General features: G+C 37.9%; 1 protein-coding gene across 4 annotated transcripts in view; it reads right to left on the reverse strand.

The window, feature by feature from the left end:
* PDE7A (phosphodiesterase 7A) overlaps positions 1–15975 on the reverse strand; it is a 302393-nt gene that overhangs the window by 128633 nt on the left and 157785 nt on the right. For 2 of the 4 annotated variants that reach the window (XM_053715081.1, XM_053715079.1), the window contains 2 exons: positions 2369–2455; positions 899–1050 (listed from right to left, as the gene is read on the reverse strand). In XM_053715081.1, coding sequence (XP_053571056.1) covers positions 899–1050; positions 2369–2455 — 239 coding nt within the window. The remainder of the gene's footprint in view (positions 1–898; positions 1051–2368; positions 2456–15975) is intronic. The other 2 variants (XM_053715083.1, XM_053715082.1) reach the window with 1 other exon arrangement.

Here is a 15975-nt window from a genome sequence, read left to right on the forward strand (position 1 = left end):
AGTAATTTCAAGTACACTATGGGGTCGATTTATCAAGCTACAGAGGACATATCTGCCCCTGTCCGCCGCAGCTCGCCTCTGGCATGCTGAATTCTGCTGCTGGAATTCAGCATTGCATAAGATCGCAAGATAGTAAATATGGGGAATTACAGCTGAAATAGTGCTGTGATTAGCTTTATCCAGAAGCGTTTGGGTAATCCTAGGATTAACCGGGTAAATTTAAGATCTTACATCGGGCTTTACACACAGCCGCTGGGTAATGTCAGTTTTACCCGGGTAATTTACCTGCAACAGATATATCTAAAAAAAAAATTGCCATACGGCAAGAGCATTGATTGGAGAACAGTTTTAGCCGTTAGCGCGGAGTGCAGGGTATTTTAATTTTTTACATTTTTAAACTGGATTTTTATATCAGAATCTGGGCATATTCTTCTTTATAGTAGTGTCTATTACATGCAGTTATATGAATATCGGTGTACACTGTCCCTTTAAACTCCATCTAAAATATTGCTAACAGTCCGGATCTGTTTATACAAAATGGAAAGTCCTTATCTTATCACTATGTCTGTGTTCAAAACTTAGAGAGAGCAATTGCAAATTGTATTACCCATCTCTTTCAACCCCCACTGAGAACTTGATCTCTGATTAATACATCTTGTTAACATAACTCTTCTATAGAGAACAGTAAAGCATTCATATTTACAGTATAGGTGGTAGCTTCAACGGGCAAACTATTTAAAATTATAAAGTTAGAGGAGATATTTGCAAAAAAAATATGTTATGCTCCAGTGTGTGAAACAGATCAATTGGAACACATTAAAGCAGATAAAAATATATAGTAGAATGTCCCTATATGTTTATGCTTCTAAGCAGCAGAAAAAAAAAAAATTGGATTTACCTTGGCTTGCCCATTATAATCCTCATCCAATATGTGCAAGGAATTTTGTGCAGATACACCCCGGAAGAAACGAGAGGATCTTAAGTACCGTTGGAAACTCAGCAACCTCCGGATGTTTCTTGCAGACAAGGAGACATCAACTTCAGAATGTGCTACAGATTTAAATAGGATAACAACTTATTATTGTTATATGCAGGCAGCCTTTGCATATAGAATTATTTCCACTCCTAATTGTTGTTAGTTTCGACATATTTTACAATTTAAAGGGACATTGTATTCTATAAAACAGTACTGTGGTTATAAAGGCACATAAAATATGCTAAAATATTTTTGGAAAATAAAAGATTAAGAGGTTTAAATTAAAACTGAAACTAGCAGTAAATGCATGGTTGTAAAAACAGTTAATTTTTAATTAGTTTCTTTGGCTGATAGTTACCAGCATAGAGTTGTGCGAGATGCTCCTATGTGTCTACTGCCTGCAAAGGGTTAAAGTGTTAAGCTCATGCACCAGGTGTGCTCCCACGCTGGTCCTGTACTGACCGTATGTATGTGTGTATACGTATGTATGTGTATGTATGTATGTATGTATGTGTGTATGCTTATGTATGTATGTGTGTGTGTGCGCATGTATGTGTGTATGCGTGTATACGTATGTATGTGTATGCATGTGTGTGTGTGTATGTATGTATGCTTATGTATGTATGTATGTGTATAAATGTATGTGTGTATGTGTGTATACGTATGTGTATGCATGTGTGTGTGTGTATGTATGTATGTATGCATGATGTGTATGTATGCATGTATGTGTGTATGCTTATGTATGTATGTGTATGCTTATATATGTAATAATGTGTATATGTGCTTATGTATGCCAATGCATGAAAGTAATTATGTATGTGTGTGCACTTATGTATGCATGTATGTGTGTGCGTATGCATGTATGTGTGTGCATGTATGTATGTGTATGTATGCATGCGTATGTATGTGTGTGCGCTTATGTATGCATGTATGTGTTCATGCATGCATGTATGTGTGCGTATGTATTTGTATGTATATGTGTATGTTTGTGTGTGTGTGTGGCGTGCGTATGTGTGTGCGTATGTATGCATGCATGCGTCCGTACATATGCGTACATACGTATGTATGTAGTTCCTCTTATTGGTTGAATTCTGCTTAGGAACGGCAACAACAATTCCTGAGCATAACTTTATCTGTTTGTTTAAACTCCTTTGCAATGGGTAAACACACAGTTAGCAATAAGCATTTTTTTTAACAGCACACTAAAGAATTACAGCATTTTGTTACACTAAAATGTCCCTTTAATTAATTAAACTGTCTTGTTTAAATCTATGAAATTGTATTCCCAGCTTGCTTATAAGCACAACTGCCTTCTAAACCATATCTCCTTACCCTAAAAGTGACATTTGGCCAGAAGATAATTCAGCTAAGTGTATGATCTGAAGTACTAACCTGATCTTAACAACTCTGGATCCCTCCAGACTTGGTTGCTCTCATAATTGTGGGGGCTTGTATTTAAAGCCTTTTTACGATCGTTGCCTGGCATATTAAAGAGTGATCCTGGTTAGAATTCCTTACGTACAGCAATAAAACCCACCCTAAATACATCTGGAAATAACACTAGGAAATCACATTGTTTTATCTAAAGTTACATCACTTATAAAGAATTAAAAAATAATAATAAAGCTTATCTGAAAGAGAGAGGCATTCTGCATTCATTTGGATTAAAGCTAACACAACAAGGGGTCAGAAATAGAAATTTACAGGTGACCCACATTAACTTTACAAGGTTACATATTAGATTTCTTTATAAGTAGCTACAAGCATAATTATATTTTTGTTTATTTACTGGCCTGGCCACCCATCATACTCAAAAGATCTCCAACCCCTTTACTAAGTCTGATGAGGTTGGCAGTGCAGCCAATCACAAGCAATACCCCCCTCCCCACTGACAGAAGGGGAGAGCCTGCCCCTCTGCTTCATGGGAAGTTTTAAGTTTGATGGATTGCACATGCACAGTAAGCAGCCCTACACTATCTGTATTAGTTTTTAATAGACTAAAATAACAGTAAAATAGATGAGCCCTGAGTTCAAAGACAACTGAGTAATATTAAAATTCCGGTTTATCTTGAGAAACAGATTATTTGGGCTTTAGGTGCCCCCAGGGAGGTATCTCACATACTTGGAAACTTTAAGAAAAGACAACAATAAATAAATAGGTAAAAATTAAAACCATGTAATCAGCAAACAGAGAAATGCTGTAATTTGCTGTTGCACCATCCCTATGACCTAGAACTCCCTCTATAGGCCACTCCCTCTATAGGCCACCTGCCCACATAACATCAACTCTGTAGCCCAGCAAGCTCCTTTATGAGACCCATATTTACACCATCAGACCTTATTTCAGATCAGAACCCTGGCCCGGCAGTCCCTAAGTGAGCCACATATCCACAACATATATCTGGTCCCACAGAAAATGCTCTAACTTTTTAGTGTATTTTATTTATGCACTACTGATTGCATAGGAGACTGTTCCTAAAAACTGTGTTACCCCGTCCCCCAGACGGATAGCGAAACAAACAAGAGACTGGTGCTTGCCACCTCTGGCTTTAGCTAAGCAGCTTTACTGCTATCAAACGTATAGCAGTTAATAATAATTAAGTGCTTAACTGTTTAAATAAAATGTAATGTAATGTTATATAAAAACTTGCTTTTTGTATATATAAAAAGCAAGTTTTTATATAACATTACATTTCGTTTTATTTAAACAGTTAAAAAACATAATTTATGTAAGAACTTACCTGAAATTCATTTTGTTCACGAGCTGTTACGTATAGGATATATACATTCCTCCCAGGAGGAGACAGAAGTTTCTAGAGCTGCAACAACTTATCGGCATAATCGATAATAATCGATTATGAAAATCATAATTTATGTTAGAACTTACCTGATAAATTCAAGGGATATACATTCCTACCAGGAGGGGCAAAGTTTCCCAAACCTCAAAATGCCTATAAATACACCCCCCACCACACCCACAATTCAGTTTAACGAATAGCCAAGAAGTGGGGTGATAAGAAAGGAGCAAAAGCATCAACAAGGAATTGGAATAATTGTGCTTTATACAAAAAAACATAACCACCACAAAAAGGGTGGGCCTCATGGACTCTTGCCAATATGAAAGAAATTAATTTATCAGGTAAGTTCTTACATAAATTATGTTTTCTTTCATGTAATTGGCAAGAGTCCATGAGCTAGTGACGTATGGGATAGCAAATACCTAAGATGTGGAACTGCACGCAAGAGTCACTAGAGAGGGAGGGATAAAAATAAAGACAGCCAATTCCGCTGAAAAAGAATCCACAACCCAAATCAAAAAGTTTTAATCTTTATAATGAAAAAAACTGAAATTATAAGCAGAAGAATCAATCTGAAACAGCTGCCTGAAGAACTTTTCTGCCAAAAACTGCTTCTGAAGAAGAGAAAACATCAAAATGGTAGAATTTAGTAAAAGTATGCAAAGAAGACCAAGTTGCTGCTTTGCAAATCTGATCAACAGAAGCTTCATTCTTAAAAGCCCAGGAAGTAGAAACTGACCTAGCAGAATGAGCCGTAATCCTCTGAGGCGGGGATTTACCTGACTCCAAATAAGCATGATGAATCAAAAGCTTTAACCAAGATGCCAAAGAAATGGCAGAAGCCTTCTGACATTTCCTAGAACCAGAAAAGATAACAAATAGACTAGAAGTCTTTCTGAAATCTTTAGTAGCTTCAACATAATATTTCAAAGCTCTAACCACGTCCAAAGAATGTAAAGATCTTCCCAAAGAATTCTTAGGATTAGGACACAACGAAGGGACAACAATTTCTCTACTAATGTTGTTGGAATTCACAACTTTAGGTAAAAATTTAAAAGAAGTCCGCAAAACCGCCTTATCCTGATGAAAAATCAGAAAAGGAGACTCATAAGAAAGAGCAGATAATTCAGAAACTCTTCTAGCAGAATAGATGGCCAAAAGAAACAATACTTTCAAGAAAGTAATTTAATGTCCAGAGAATGCATAGGCTCAAACGGAGGAGCCTGTAAAGCCCTCAAAACCAAATTAAGACTCCAAGGAGAAATTGGCTTAATGACAGGCTTGATACGAACCAAAGCCTGTACAAAACAATGAATGTCAGGAAGATTAGCAATTATTCTGTGAAACAGCACAGAAAGAGCAGAGATTTGTCCTTTCAAGGAACTTGCAGACAAACCCTTATCCAAACCATCCTGAAGAAACTGTAAAATTCTAGGAATTCTAAAAGAATGCCAAGAAAATTTATGAGAACACCATGAAATGTAAGTCTTCAAAACTCAGTAATAAATCTTTCTAGACACAGATTTGCGAGCCTGCAACATAGTATTAATCACTGAGTCAGAGAAACCTCTATTACTAAGCACTAAACGTTCAATCTCCATAACTTCAAATTTAATGATTTGAGATCCTGATGGAAAAATGGACCTTGAGATAGAAGGTCTGGCCTTAACGGAAGTGTAGTCTGAGGAAAGAAACAATCAATCCGGATAGTGATGAAATAAAACGTAGCTTTTATTCAAAATAAGGGTATAAAAACCTCAGAGCCATAACGGAAGTGGCCAAGGTTGGCAACTGGACATCCGAACAAGATCCGCATACCAAAATCTGTGTGGCCATGCTGGAGCCACCAGCAGTACAAATGAACGCTCCATTATGATTTTGGAAATCACTCTTGGAAGAAGAACTAGAGGCGGAAAGAGATAAGCAGGTTGATAATTCCAAGGAAGTGACAACGCATCCACTGCTTCCGCCTGAGGATCCCTGGACCTGGACAGATACCTGGGAAGTTTCCTGTTTAGATGAGAAGCCATCAGATCTATTTCTGGAAGCCCCCACATCTGAACAATCTGAAGAAACACATCTGGGTGAAGAGACCATTCTTCCAGATGTAAAGTCTGGCGACTGAGATAATCCGCTTCCCAATTGTCTATACCTGGGATATGGACCGCAGAGATTAGACAAGAGCTGGATTCCGCCCATGCAAGTATCCGAGATACTTCTTTCATAGCTTGAGGACTGTGAGTCCCACCTTGATGATTGACAAATGCCACGGTTGTGACATTGTCTGTCTGAAAACAAATAAACGGTTCTCTCTTCAGAAGAGACCAAAACTGAAGAGCTATGAGAATCGCACAGAGTTCCAAAATATTGATTGGTAATCTCGCCTCTTGAGATTTCCAAACCCCCTGCGCTGTCAGAGATCCCCAGACAGCTCCCCAACCTGAAAGACTTGCATCTGTTGAAATCACAGTCCAGGTTGGACGAACAAAAGAGGCCCCTTGAACCAGACAGTGGTGATCTAACCACCAAGTCAGAGATAGTCGAATATTGGGATTTAAGGATATTAATTGTGATATCTTTGTATAATCCCTGCACCTTTGGTTCAGCAAACAAAGCTGAAGAGGTCTCATGTGAAAACGAGCAAAGGGGATCGCATCCGATGCTGCAGTCATGAGACCTAAAACCTCCATGCACATAGCTACTGAAGAGAATGACTGAGACTGAAGGTTCTGACAGGCTGAAACCAATTTCAGACGTCTTTTGTCTGTTAGAGACAAAGTCATGGATACTGAATCTATTTGGAATCCTAAAAAGGTTACCCTTGTCTGAGGAATCAAGGAACTTTTTGGTAAATTGATCCTCCAACCATGTCTTTGAAGAAACAACACTAGTTGATTTGTGTGAGATTCTGCAGAATGTAAAGACTGAGCAAGTACCAAGATATCGTCCAAATAAGGAAACACCACAATATCCCGCTCTCTGATTACAGAGAGAAGGGCACAGAGAACCTTTGAAAAGATCCTTGGAGCTGTTGCTAGGCCAAAAGGAAGAGCAACAAATTGGTAATGCTTGTCTAGAAAAGAGAATCTCAGGAACTGATAATGATCTGGATGAATCGGAATATGAAGATATGCATCCTGTAAGTCTATTGTGGACATATAATGCCCTTGTTGAACAAAAGGCAGAATAGTCCTTATAGTCACCATTTTGAATGTAGGTATTCTTATATAACGATTCAACATTTTTAGATCCAGAACTGGTCTGAAAGAATTCTCTTTCTTTGGAACAATGAACAGATTTGAATAAAACCCCAGACCCCGTTCCAGATATGGAACTGGCACAATTACCCCGGATAACTCCAGGTCTGAAACACACTTCAGGAAAGCCTGAGCCTTTACTGGGTTCACTGGAATGCGTGAGAGAAAGAAACTTCTCACAGGCGGTCTTACCTTGAAACCTATTCTGTACCCTTGAGAAACAATGTTCTAAATCCAATGATTTTGGATTGAATTGATCCAAACATCTTTGAAAAATCGAAGTCTGCCCCCTACCAGCTGCGCCGGAATGAGGGCCGCACCTTCATGCGGACTTGGGGGCTGGTTTTGATTTTCTAAAAGGCTTGGATTTACTCCAGACTGGAGAAGTCTTCCAATTGGAAACTGTTCCTTTAGGGGAAGGGTCAGGTTTCTGTTCCTTATTCTGACGAAAGGAACAAAAACGGTTTGCAGCCCTAAATTTACCCTTAGATTTTTTATCTTGAGGCAAAAAAGCTCCCTTCCCCGCAGTGACAGTTGAAATGATAGAATCCAACTGAGAACCAAATAATTTATTACCTTGGAAAGATAGAGATAGCAACGTTGACTTAGAAGTCATATCCGCATTCCAAGATTTAAGCCATAAAGCTCTTCTAGCTAAAATAGCTAAAGACATATACCTGACACCAATTCTAATGATATCAAAAATGGCATCACAAATGAAATTATTAGCATGTTGAATTAACCTAACAATGCTATATACATTAGGATCTGGTACTTGTTGCGCTAAAGTTTCCAACCAAAAAGTTGAAGCCGCAGCAACATCAGCCAAAGAAATAGCAGGCCTAAGAAGATGACCTGAACATAAATAAGCCTTCCTTAGATAAGATTCAAGCTTCCTATCTAAAGGATCTTTAAAAGAAGTACTATCTGCCATAAGAATAGTAGTACGCTTAGCAAGAGTAGAGATAGCCCCATCAACTTTGGGGATCTTTTCCCAAAACTCCAATCTATCAGTCGGCAAAGGGTACAATCTCTTAAACCTTGAAGGAGGAGTAAATAAAGCACCCAGGCTATTCCATTCCCTAGAAATTACATCTGAAATAGCATCAGGAACTGGAAAAACTTCTGGAATAACTACATGAGGTTTAAAAACCGCATTTAAACGTTTACTGGCTTTAATATCAAGAGGACTAGTTTCCTCCATATCTAATGCAATCAACACCTCTTTTAATAAAGAACGAATATACTCCATTTTAAATAAATATGAAGATTTGTCAGTGTCAATATCTGAGGCAGAATCTTCTGAATCAGATAGATCCTCATCAGAGATAGATAAATCAGAATGCTGTCGGTCATTTAAAAATTCATCGAATTTATGAGAAGTTTTAAAAGACCTTTTATGTTTATTAGAAAGTGGTATAACAGACAGGGCCTTCTGAATAGAATTAGAAACAAATTCTCTCACATTAACAGGAATATCCTGAACATTAGATGTTGAAGGAACAACAGGTAATGGACTACTACTAATGGAAATATTGTCTGCTTTAGAAAGTTTATCATGACAACTAACACAAACTACAGCCAGAGGAACAGTTACCACAAGTTTACAACAAATGTACTTAGCTTTGGTAGAACCGACATCAGGCAGCAGCATTCCAGAAGTAGATTCTGATACAGGGTCAGATTGGGACATCTTGCAATATGTAATAGAAAAAACAACATATAAAGCAAAATTATCAATTTCCTTATATAACAGTTTCAGGAATGGGAAAAAATGCAAACAGAATAAGCCTCTGGAAACCAGAAGCAAAAATACATGAAGACTTAAATAATGTCAAAAGTCTGGCGCAAAGTATGACGCCCACAACTGACAAAATATTTTTTGGCGCCAAAAACGTCTGCAACAAACACGAGCATCATAAATGACGCAACTACGTGAAAATTCTCGGCGCCAAGTAAGACGCCGGAAATGACGAAAATACGTCAACAAACATAATTCTCGCGCCAAAAAAGTCTCGCGCCAAGAATGACGCAATAAATTATAGCATTTTGCACACCCGCAAGCCTAACAGCCCGCAATTTAGAAAAAAAAAAGTCAATTTGCAAAATTTCAGGTAAGATTTTTTTTTTTTTTTTATATATATATGTGCATTTCCCAAAATTAAACTGACAGTCTGTAAAAAAGGAAATATACTGATAAACCTGAATCATGGCAAATATAAGTACAAACATTATATTTAGAACTTTACATTTAAAGTGCCAAACCATAGCTAAGAGTGTCTTAATAAAGAAAAACATACTTACCAAAAGACACTCATCTATATAAAGTAGATAGCCAAACCAGTACTGAAACAGTTATCAGTAGAGGTAATGGAATATGAGAGTATATCGTCGATCTGAAAAGGGAGGTAGGAGATGAATCTCTACGACCGATAACAGAGAACCTATGAAATAGATCCCGTTAGGATGACCATGCGCATTCAATAGGTAATACTCCCTTCACATCCCTCTGTCATTCACTGCACTCTGAGAGGAATCGGGCTTCAGCATGCTGAGAAGTGCATATCAACGTAGAAATCTAGCACAAATTTACTTCACCACCTCCATAGGAGGCAAAGTTTGTAAAACTGAATTGTGGGTGTGGTGAGGGGTGTATTTATAGGCATTTTGAGGTTTGGGAAACTTTGCCCCTCCTGGTAGGAATGTATATCTCACTAGCTCATGGACTCTTGCCAATTACATGAAAGAAATAGTTGTCAACGAATCTCATAATCGATTAGTTGGTTTGCAATTAATTGGTCTGTACACAGCACCAGCTGCTTTACTCCAATGAGCTCCTGCACATGGTATTGTTTTTCATGGTTATGCCCTTAGCCTAAAGGACGTCTACAGACATTTACTTTTCACTTTTTTAGGACACTATCAGTTTCTTTTTAAGTTTACAACTACTCCTGGCTTATGTGCAACCCAGAAATAAAATAGGAGTCATAATTTGGATTGTTGATATAAAATCAGGTGATTTGGGGCTGTGCTTTGCATGTTATAGTGCTGAGCTTGTTATATACACCTAGCCCTTGATTGATGGCATTTGTTATATGAATTTATGTCACTATTACCTGTTATCACAATTTTTAGTGGATTGCTTGCTATTGCTAATTATATGTACTCTATAGATAAATGTGTAAGGCTGTGTCCTTTTACTGATAGGTAGTCTTAAGCCCTTTTGCCTTTTTTATCTTTTTCTATTTTTAATTAAATTGAAATATGTACCAAATTCAACCTCTATAAGTATATATCTGTTATTTTACGAGTGGACTAGATATTTCTCCCCCTAACCTTATAGATGGTTATTTACCACTGCGTATAGTTATTCAAGATATTTTTATGTTAAAATGAAGTTCAAGCTTACTTTGTTGAGAGGCCCCTTGTATTGGTGGAGAACTAACAAAGATAAATAGCACACCTTGGTGAAATTGGCAAAACCCTACTATTGCATCTTAGGCACCTTAACGCCATCTGATTGTTTCTTCTCTGCTGCAGGCAAAATAGCTTGCAAAAAAGAGAGCCAGCATCAGCCAGGAGCATGTGGACATGTTGACATTTTTGCATTTCAATGCAAATTTTCTGAAAGAGTGAATAACAGAATGTTATAAACAGTAGTAGTCTACCTATTACTAGCTCTACCTCTTCCCAAACAGTTTGTGGTTTTGTTTTGCTTAATTATAAAAATTTGTTGTTCTGCTACTTAAAAAATTGGACCAACAGTTGTTTTAATGTAAAGTTTTAGTCGGAAATTTATATTTATAACAATCAGTTAGTGGATTTTATTTTAAATATAGGAAAAAATTAAATTTCTTTTTTATCCGATTAGTCGATTAATAGAAAAAAAATAATTGGCCGATCGATTATGAAAATAATCGTTAGTTGCAGCCCTAAATATTCCCAAACCTCAAAGAGCCTATAAATACCATGCCCACCTCGCATATACATCGGTTTAACGTTTAGTCAAGTGGTGAGGTGTTTAAGGCCCCCCGCCAAAAAAAGGAGGGGGGTCAAGAAAAAGAAAAATGTGCTTAAAACAAAAATATTCTCAACACCATGAAAGTAATGAATGTATTAGGCAAGTTCTTACATAAATTATGTTCTTTCATACAGGTGGCAAGAGTCCATGAGCTGTTATGCAAGGGATAAAATACCCAAGATGTGGAAGTCCACGAGTAACAAAAAACGGGAGGGATAAAATAAAAACATCTTTGTTATACTGAGAAAATAAATCCAAAACACAAATAATGCCTTTTATGACAAAAAACCCCCTCAAATTATAGGCACAATTATCAAACAGACAACTGCCTGAAGGACCTTTCTACCAAAAGCTACTTCTGAGGAGGCAAAAACATCAAAATGGCAAAATTTAGTAAAGGTATACAGAGGGCTCTATTTATCATTCCAATTCTCCTATACTTTCTACTAAAAGTTCTCATGAGAAATAATTCTCCTATTTATTATTCAATAATACTCCTAAAATTGGGCAAGTTCGACTGTAATATTCTCCTACTCTGTTCTAACTCTCCTTGGAGAACATGTTCTCCAAAAAAAGGGTTAAATTAGATATTTTTAGTCGTACTTCATATAGTTCTCCTAATAATTCTCCTAGTTACAAATTTATCATTTATATTCTCCTGTGGAGGACTGAAAGTTCTCCTGCAAGTTCCTACCTTAAAGTTCTCCATAGCTACAGTGGAGAACAGCATTAGAAGTCTATTCTCTACCAGTTGTAGAAGCAGTTACACACAAAAAAGGTCTCTACAAGGTTCAAAAATGATCTATAACAAAGCACAATAATAATGGTTATTGGAGCGCAATAATAATTTATGATGGAGTAAAAAAAATAAATATAATGGAGCACCAAAATAATATATAACAGAGCACAAAAATGATATCTATTGGGGCATAAAAATAAGATATAAAAAAGCTCTAAAATTGAAGCACAAAAACAATGAAAATGTAGATCTATTTCATATAGGAAAGTTTGCTGAAAAGGGGCGTTAACAAAGCTACTAGGAAGGCTGTATAAAGATTTCTATTGGTTTATATATGATTGACATGCAGAATAGTTGCTTATTTTTAGTGATAAATAAGGAGAAGATACTAATCCGACTGGAGAAATTTATCATTAGTTCTCCCCAGCTCTCCTCAGCTATCCCATGGAGAAAAAACTACTTTTTTATGATAAATATGGGCGCACATGTGCTCCTCTCCTAAGGAGAGCTGTGGAGAACTGATAGGAGAACAGAAAGGAGAATTCCCCAAATGATTGATAAATAGAGCCCAGAGAAGACCAAGTGGCCGCTTTGCAAGTATTATTAATCAAAGCCTCAGTCTTCAAAGCCCAAGATGTGGCAACTAATCTTGTAGAATCAGTTGTAATGCTCTGAGGCGGAGACAGGCCTGTCTCCAAATAAGATTTGTGAATCAAAAGTTTCAACCAAGATGCTAAAGAAATAGCAGAAGTCTTCTACTCTTTTTTAGAACCAGAAAAAGAAACAAACAAACAGACTGGTAGTCTGTCTGAAATCTTTAGTAGCATCAACATAATATTTATAGAGAAACTTATACTGTTAGCGGCCTTATTTACCGTAAGAGTTACATAACTGCTCCATATTCATTGACCAGGGTTTATTATCCTACCTCTTTTCTTTCGTTGTTTTAATTTTACCCTATTTTTATGTGTATATATTAATAAAAGTTACATTTTATCATTTCCGTTTTCTATTCTGCCTATAAGTAGTCAGGGCAAAAAGAGTGCTGTTGTGCATTCTAGAGTGGGCATTTTCTCTCTTTCTTTCCCACATTTGGTTTAGGATCTGAAGATATTAAATAATTATCAGTTATTTGTAGAGTGCCAACAGATTCCGCAGCGCTATAAACATAGGCGGAATACAAGGAAACATTTGTAGGGATCAGACGGGTAGAGCGCCCTGCCAAGAGTTGCACTGTTGTAGTCAGCTCTAAAGAAGGTGTTCTACAAACAGCATGGCTCTTAAGCTTACATGCTAAGGGGGTTCAATGGGGATAGCAATGGAGGAGAGGAAGCGGTATAAAGAAAGGTTAGTGTAGGTTGTATGCATCCCTGAACAGTAGAGTCTTTAGGGAGTGCTTGAAGTTTTCAAAACTAGGGCAGAGTCTTGTAGAGCGAGGCAGAGAGTTCCACAAGATGGGAGCAAGTCTGGAGAAGTCCTGTAAGCGGGAGTGTGAGGAGGTAACAAGAGAGGAGAAGAGTAGGAGGTCATGAGCAGAGCGAAGGGGATGGGAGGGAGAGTATCTGGAGACAAGGTCTGAGCTATAGGGGGGAGCAGTGCAGTTGAGGGCTTTGTATGTCAGAGTGAGAATTTTGTGTTTAATCCTGGAGGCAAGAGGAAGCCAGTGAAGGGATTGGCAGAGAGGTGCAGCAGATGAAGAGCAACGTGTAAGGAAGATGAGCCTGGCAGAGGCATTCATTATGGATTGTAAAGGAGCTAGGCGGCAGCCGGGGAGACCAGAGTGGACAGAGTTGCAGTAATCAAGGCGGGAAAGGATGAGAGAGTGGATTGCAATCTTAGTTGTGTCTTGTGTAAGGAAATGTCGAATTTTAGAGATGTTTTGAAGGTGGAAGTGGCAGGATTTAACCAAGGACTGAATGTGAGGAGAGAAAGAAAGATCTGAGTCAAGTGTGACCCCGAGACATAGGGCATGCGGGGTAGGGGTTAAAAAGGAGTTGTCGACAGTTATAGAGAGATTGGGGGCAGAGATTTTGGAAGAAGGAGGGAAAATAAGGAGCTCAGTTTTGGAGATATTTAGCTAGAGGTAGTGAGAGGACATCCAGGAAGGATGTGATATAGACAGTTAGTGAAACGGGTTAGCAAGGAAGGAGATAGGTCTGGTGCAGAGAAGTAGATTTGGGTGTTGTCTGCATACAAATGATATTGGAACCCGTGGGACTTTATTAGGGAACCTAATGACGTATAGATTGAGAAGAGCAGGGGGTCGAGGACAGAGCCTTGCGGTACCCCAACAGAAAGTGGTGACGGGGCAGAGGAGGCCCCAGAGAAGGCTACACTAAAGGTACGGTTTGACAGGTAGGAAGATAACCACGAGAGGGCTGTGTCACAAATGCCGAAGGATTGGAGGATTTGGAGCAAAAGAGGGTGGTCAACAGTATCAAAGGCTGCAGACAGATCAAGGAGGATAAGCAGAGAGAAGTGGCCTTTTGCTGTAAGTAGGTCGTTGGTAACCTTAACGATTGCTGTCTCTGTAGAGTGATGGGGACGAAATCCAGATTGCAGTGGGTCGAGGAGGGAGTTTAATGTAAGGAGATCAGATAGGCATGCATATACTAGCATTTCGAGAAGCTTTGAGGCAAGAGGGAGTAGGGAAAAATGGCGGAAGTTAGATGGGGAGGTTGGATCAAGAGAATGTTTTTTGAGGATAGGTGTGACCAGTGCATGTTCCAGATATGAGGGAAATATACCGGTGCTGATTGAGAGGTTGAAAATGTGTGTGAGTATTGGGCTAATGGTAGAAGAGAGGGAGGGGAGCAGTTTTGAGGGGATAGGGTCAAGAGTACAGGTAGTGAGGTGAGAGCTCAGTATAAGTATAAGATAACTGCTGAGCAAGACTAGATAACCAAAAAGTAGAGGCGGCAGCTATGTAAGAAGAATTTAACCAGTATGTAAGTATGCCCTTCTAAGATAAGATTCAAGTTTCCTATCTAAAGGGTCGTTAAAGAAGTACTGTCTTCCAAAGGTATAGTAGTACTTTGGCAATAGTGGAAATGGCCCCATCAACCTTGGGGAGTGTTTCCCAAAGCTCTAAATTGGCAATAAGTAAAGGATATAATCTTTTAAACCTTGAAGAAGGGTTAAAAGAAGTACCCAGTTTAAACCATTCTTCAGCAATCATATCATAGACAGTGTCAGAAATAGGAAAAAACTCAGGAAGATTGACAACAGTTTTATACACTGAATTTAAACGATTACAGGGTATATCATCAGAAGGATTAGCTTCTTCAATCCCTAAAACATGTGCTGACCGTTTAAGTTTCTTTGAAGGTGGTAGAGCAGTCAGGGCGACAGCAATAAAATCTTTCATTGCTGTGGGTATGCCTTCTGCATTAGACTGTGAGGAAAAAATGGTTGGTGCTTTTTTAAAACATAGAAACATTGTCAGAATGTGATAAAATAGCAAAACATGTGCCACATAAATGAGCTGAAGAAGCTACTTCAGTTTTTTTTTTACAATAAGCACACTTAGCTTTGGTAGAAAGGTTTTTAGGCAGCTCAGTTCCTATGGTGACTTAAGAGATAGGATCAGGCTGCTCCATTATGGCAAACAAAACAGAAAATTAAGGATGCAATAATATACTATAATAACCCCCTGTAAAGCAAGCTCTTTGAGGAACGAGAAAATATATGCCTCATTAAAAGATAGCAAAAAAACGAAAAGTCTTTAATATAAGTGCAATAAGTGCATTTGCGATTTACATATTTGGTATAGAACAAAGGATGCAAATATAGTGCTTTGCTGCGATATAGGGCGAAGAAAAGTAGACAGACAAAGTAGACAGACAGTGCGGTGCTCCATTGATATACAAGCTTAATTTGTGAAATTCTAAGAAAATAATGCATATATGATACGCATGTAGGTTATTATATATAGTGGTTACTAAGGTTAATGTGTCCCTTACACATTGGTTAGACTTGCAATCCTTCTCAAACCGTAAAGCTTCATAGTAATTGTGCAATTTTAGAAAATCTTTTAATATAGAGTTTATAGTTACAAAACCGTGATTTAAACCTTTACAAATTGACAACCGAATGGAATGAACAGAAATTGATAAATAATATCTTCTCAATACAGCACAGACTGAAATGTCACCCTTTTCCCTCCTAAATATTTATATATACAA

This window comes from Bombina bombina, chromosome 5 (assembly GCF_027579735.1).
Source record: "Bombina bombina isolate aBomBom1 chromosome 5, aBomBom1.pri, whole genome shotgun sequence".
Lineage (NCBI taxonomy): Eukaryota > Metazoa > Chordata > Amphibia > Anura > Bombinatoridae > Bombina > Bombina bombina.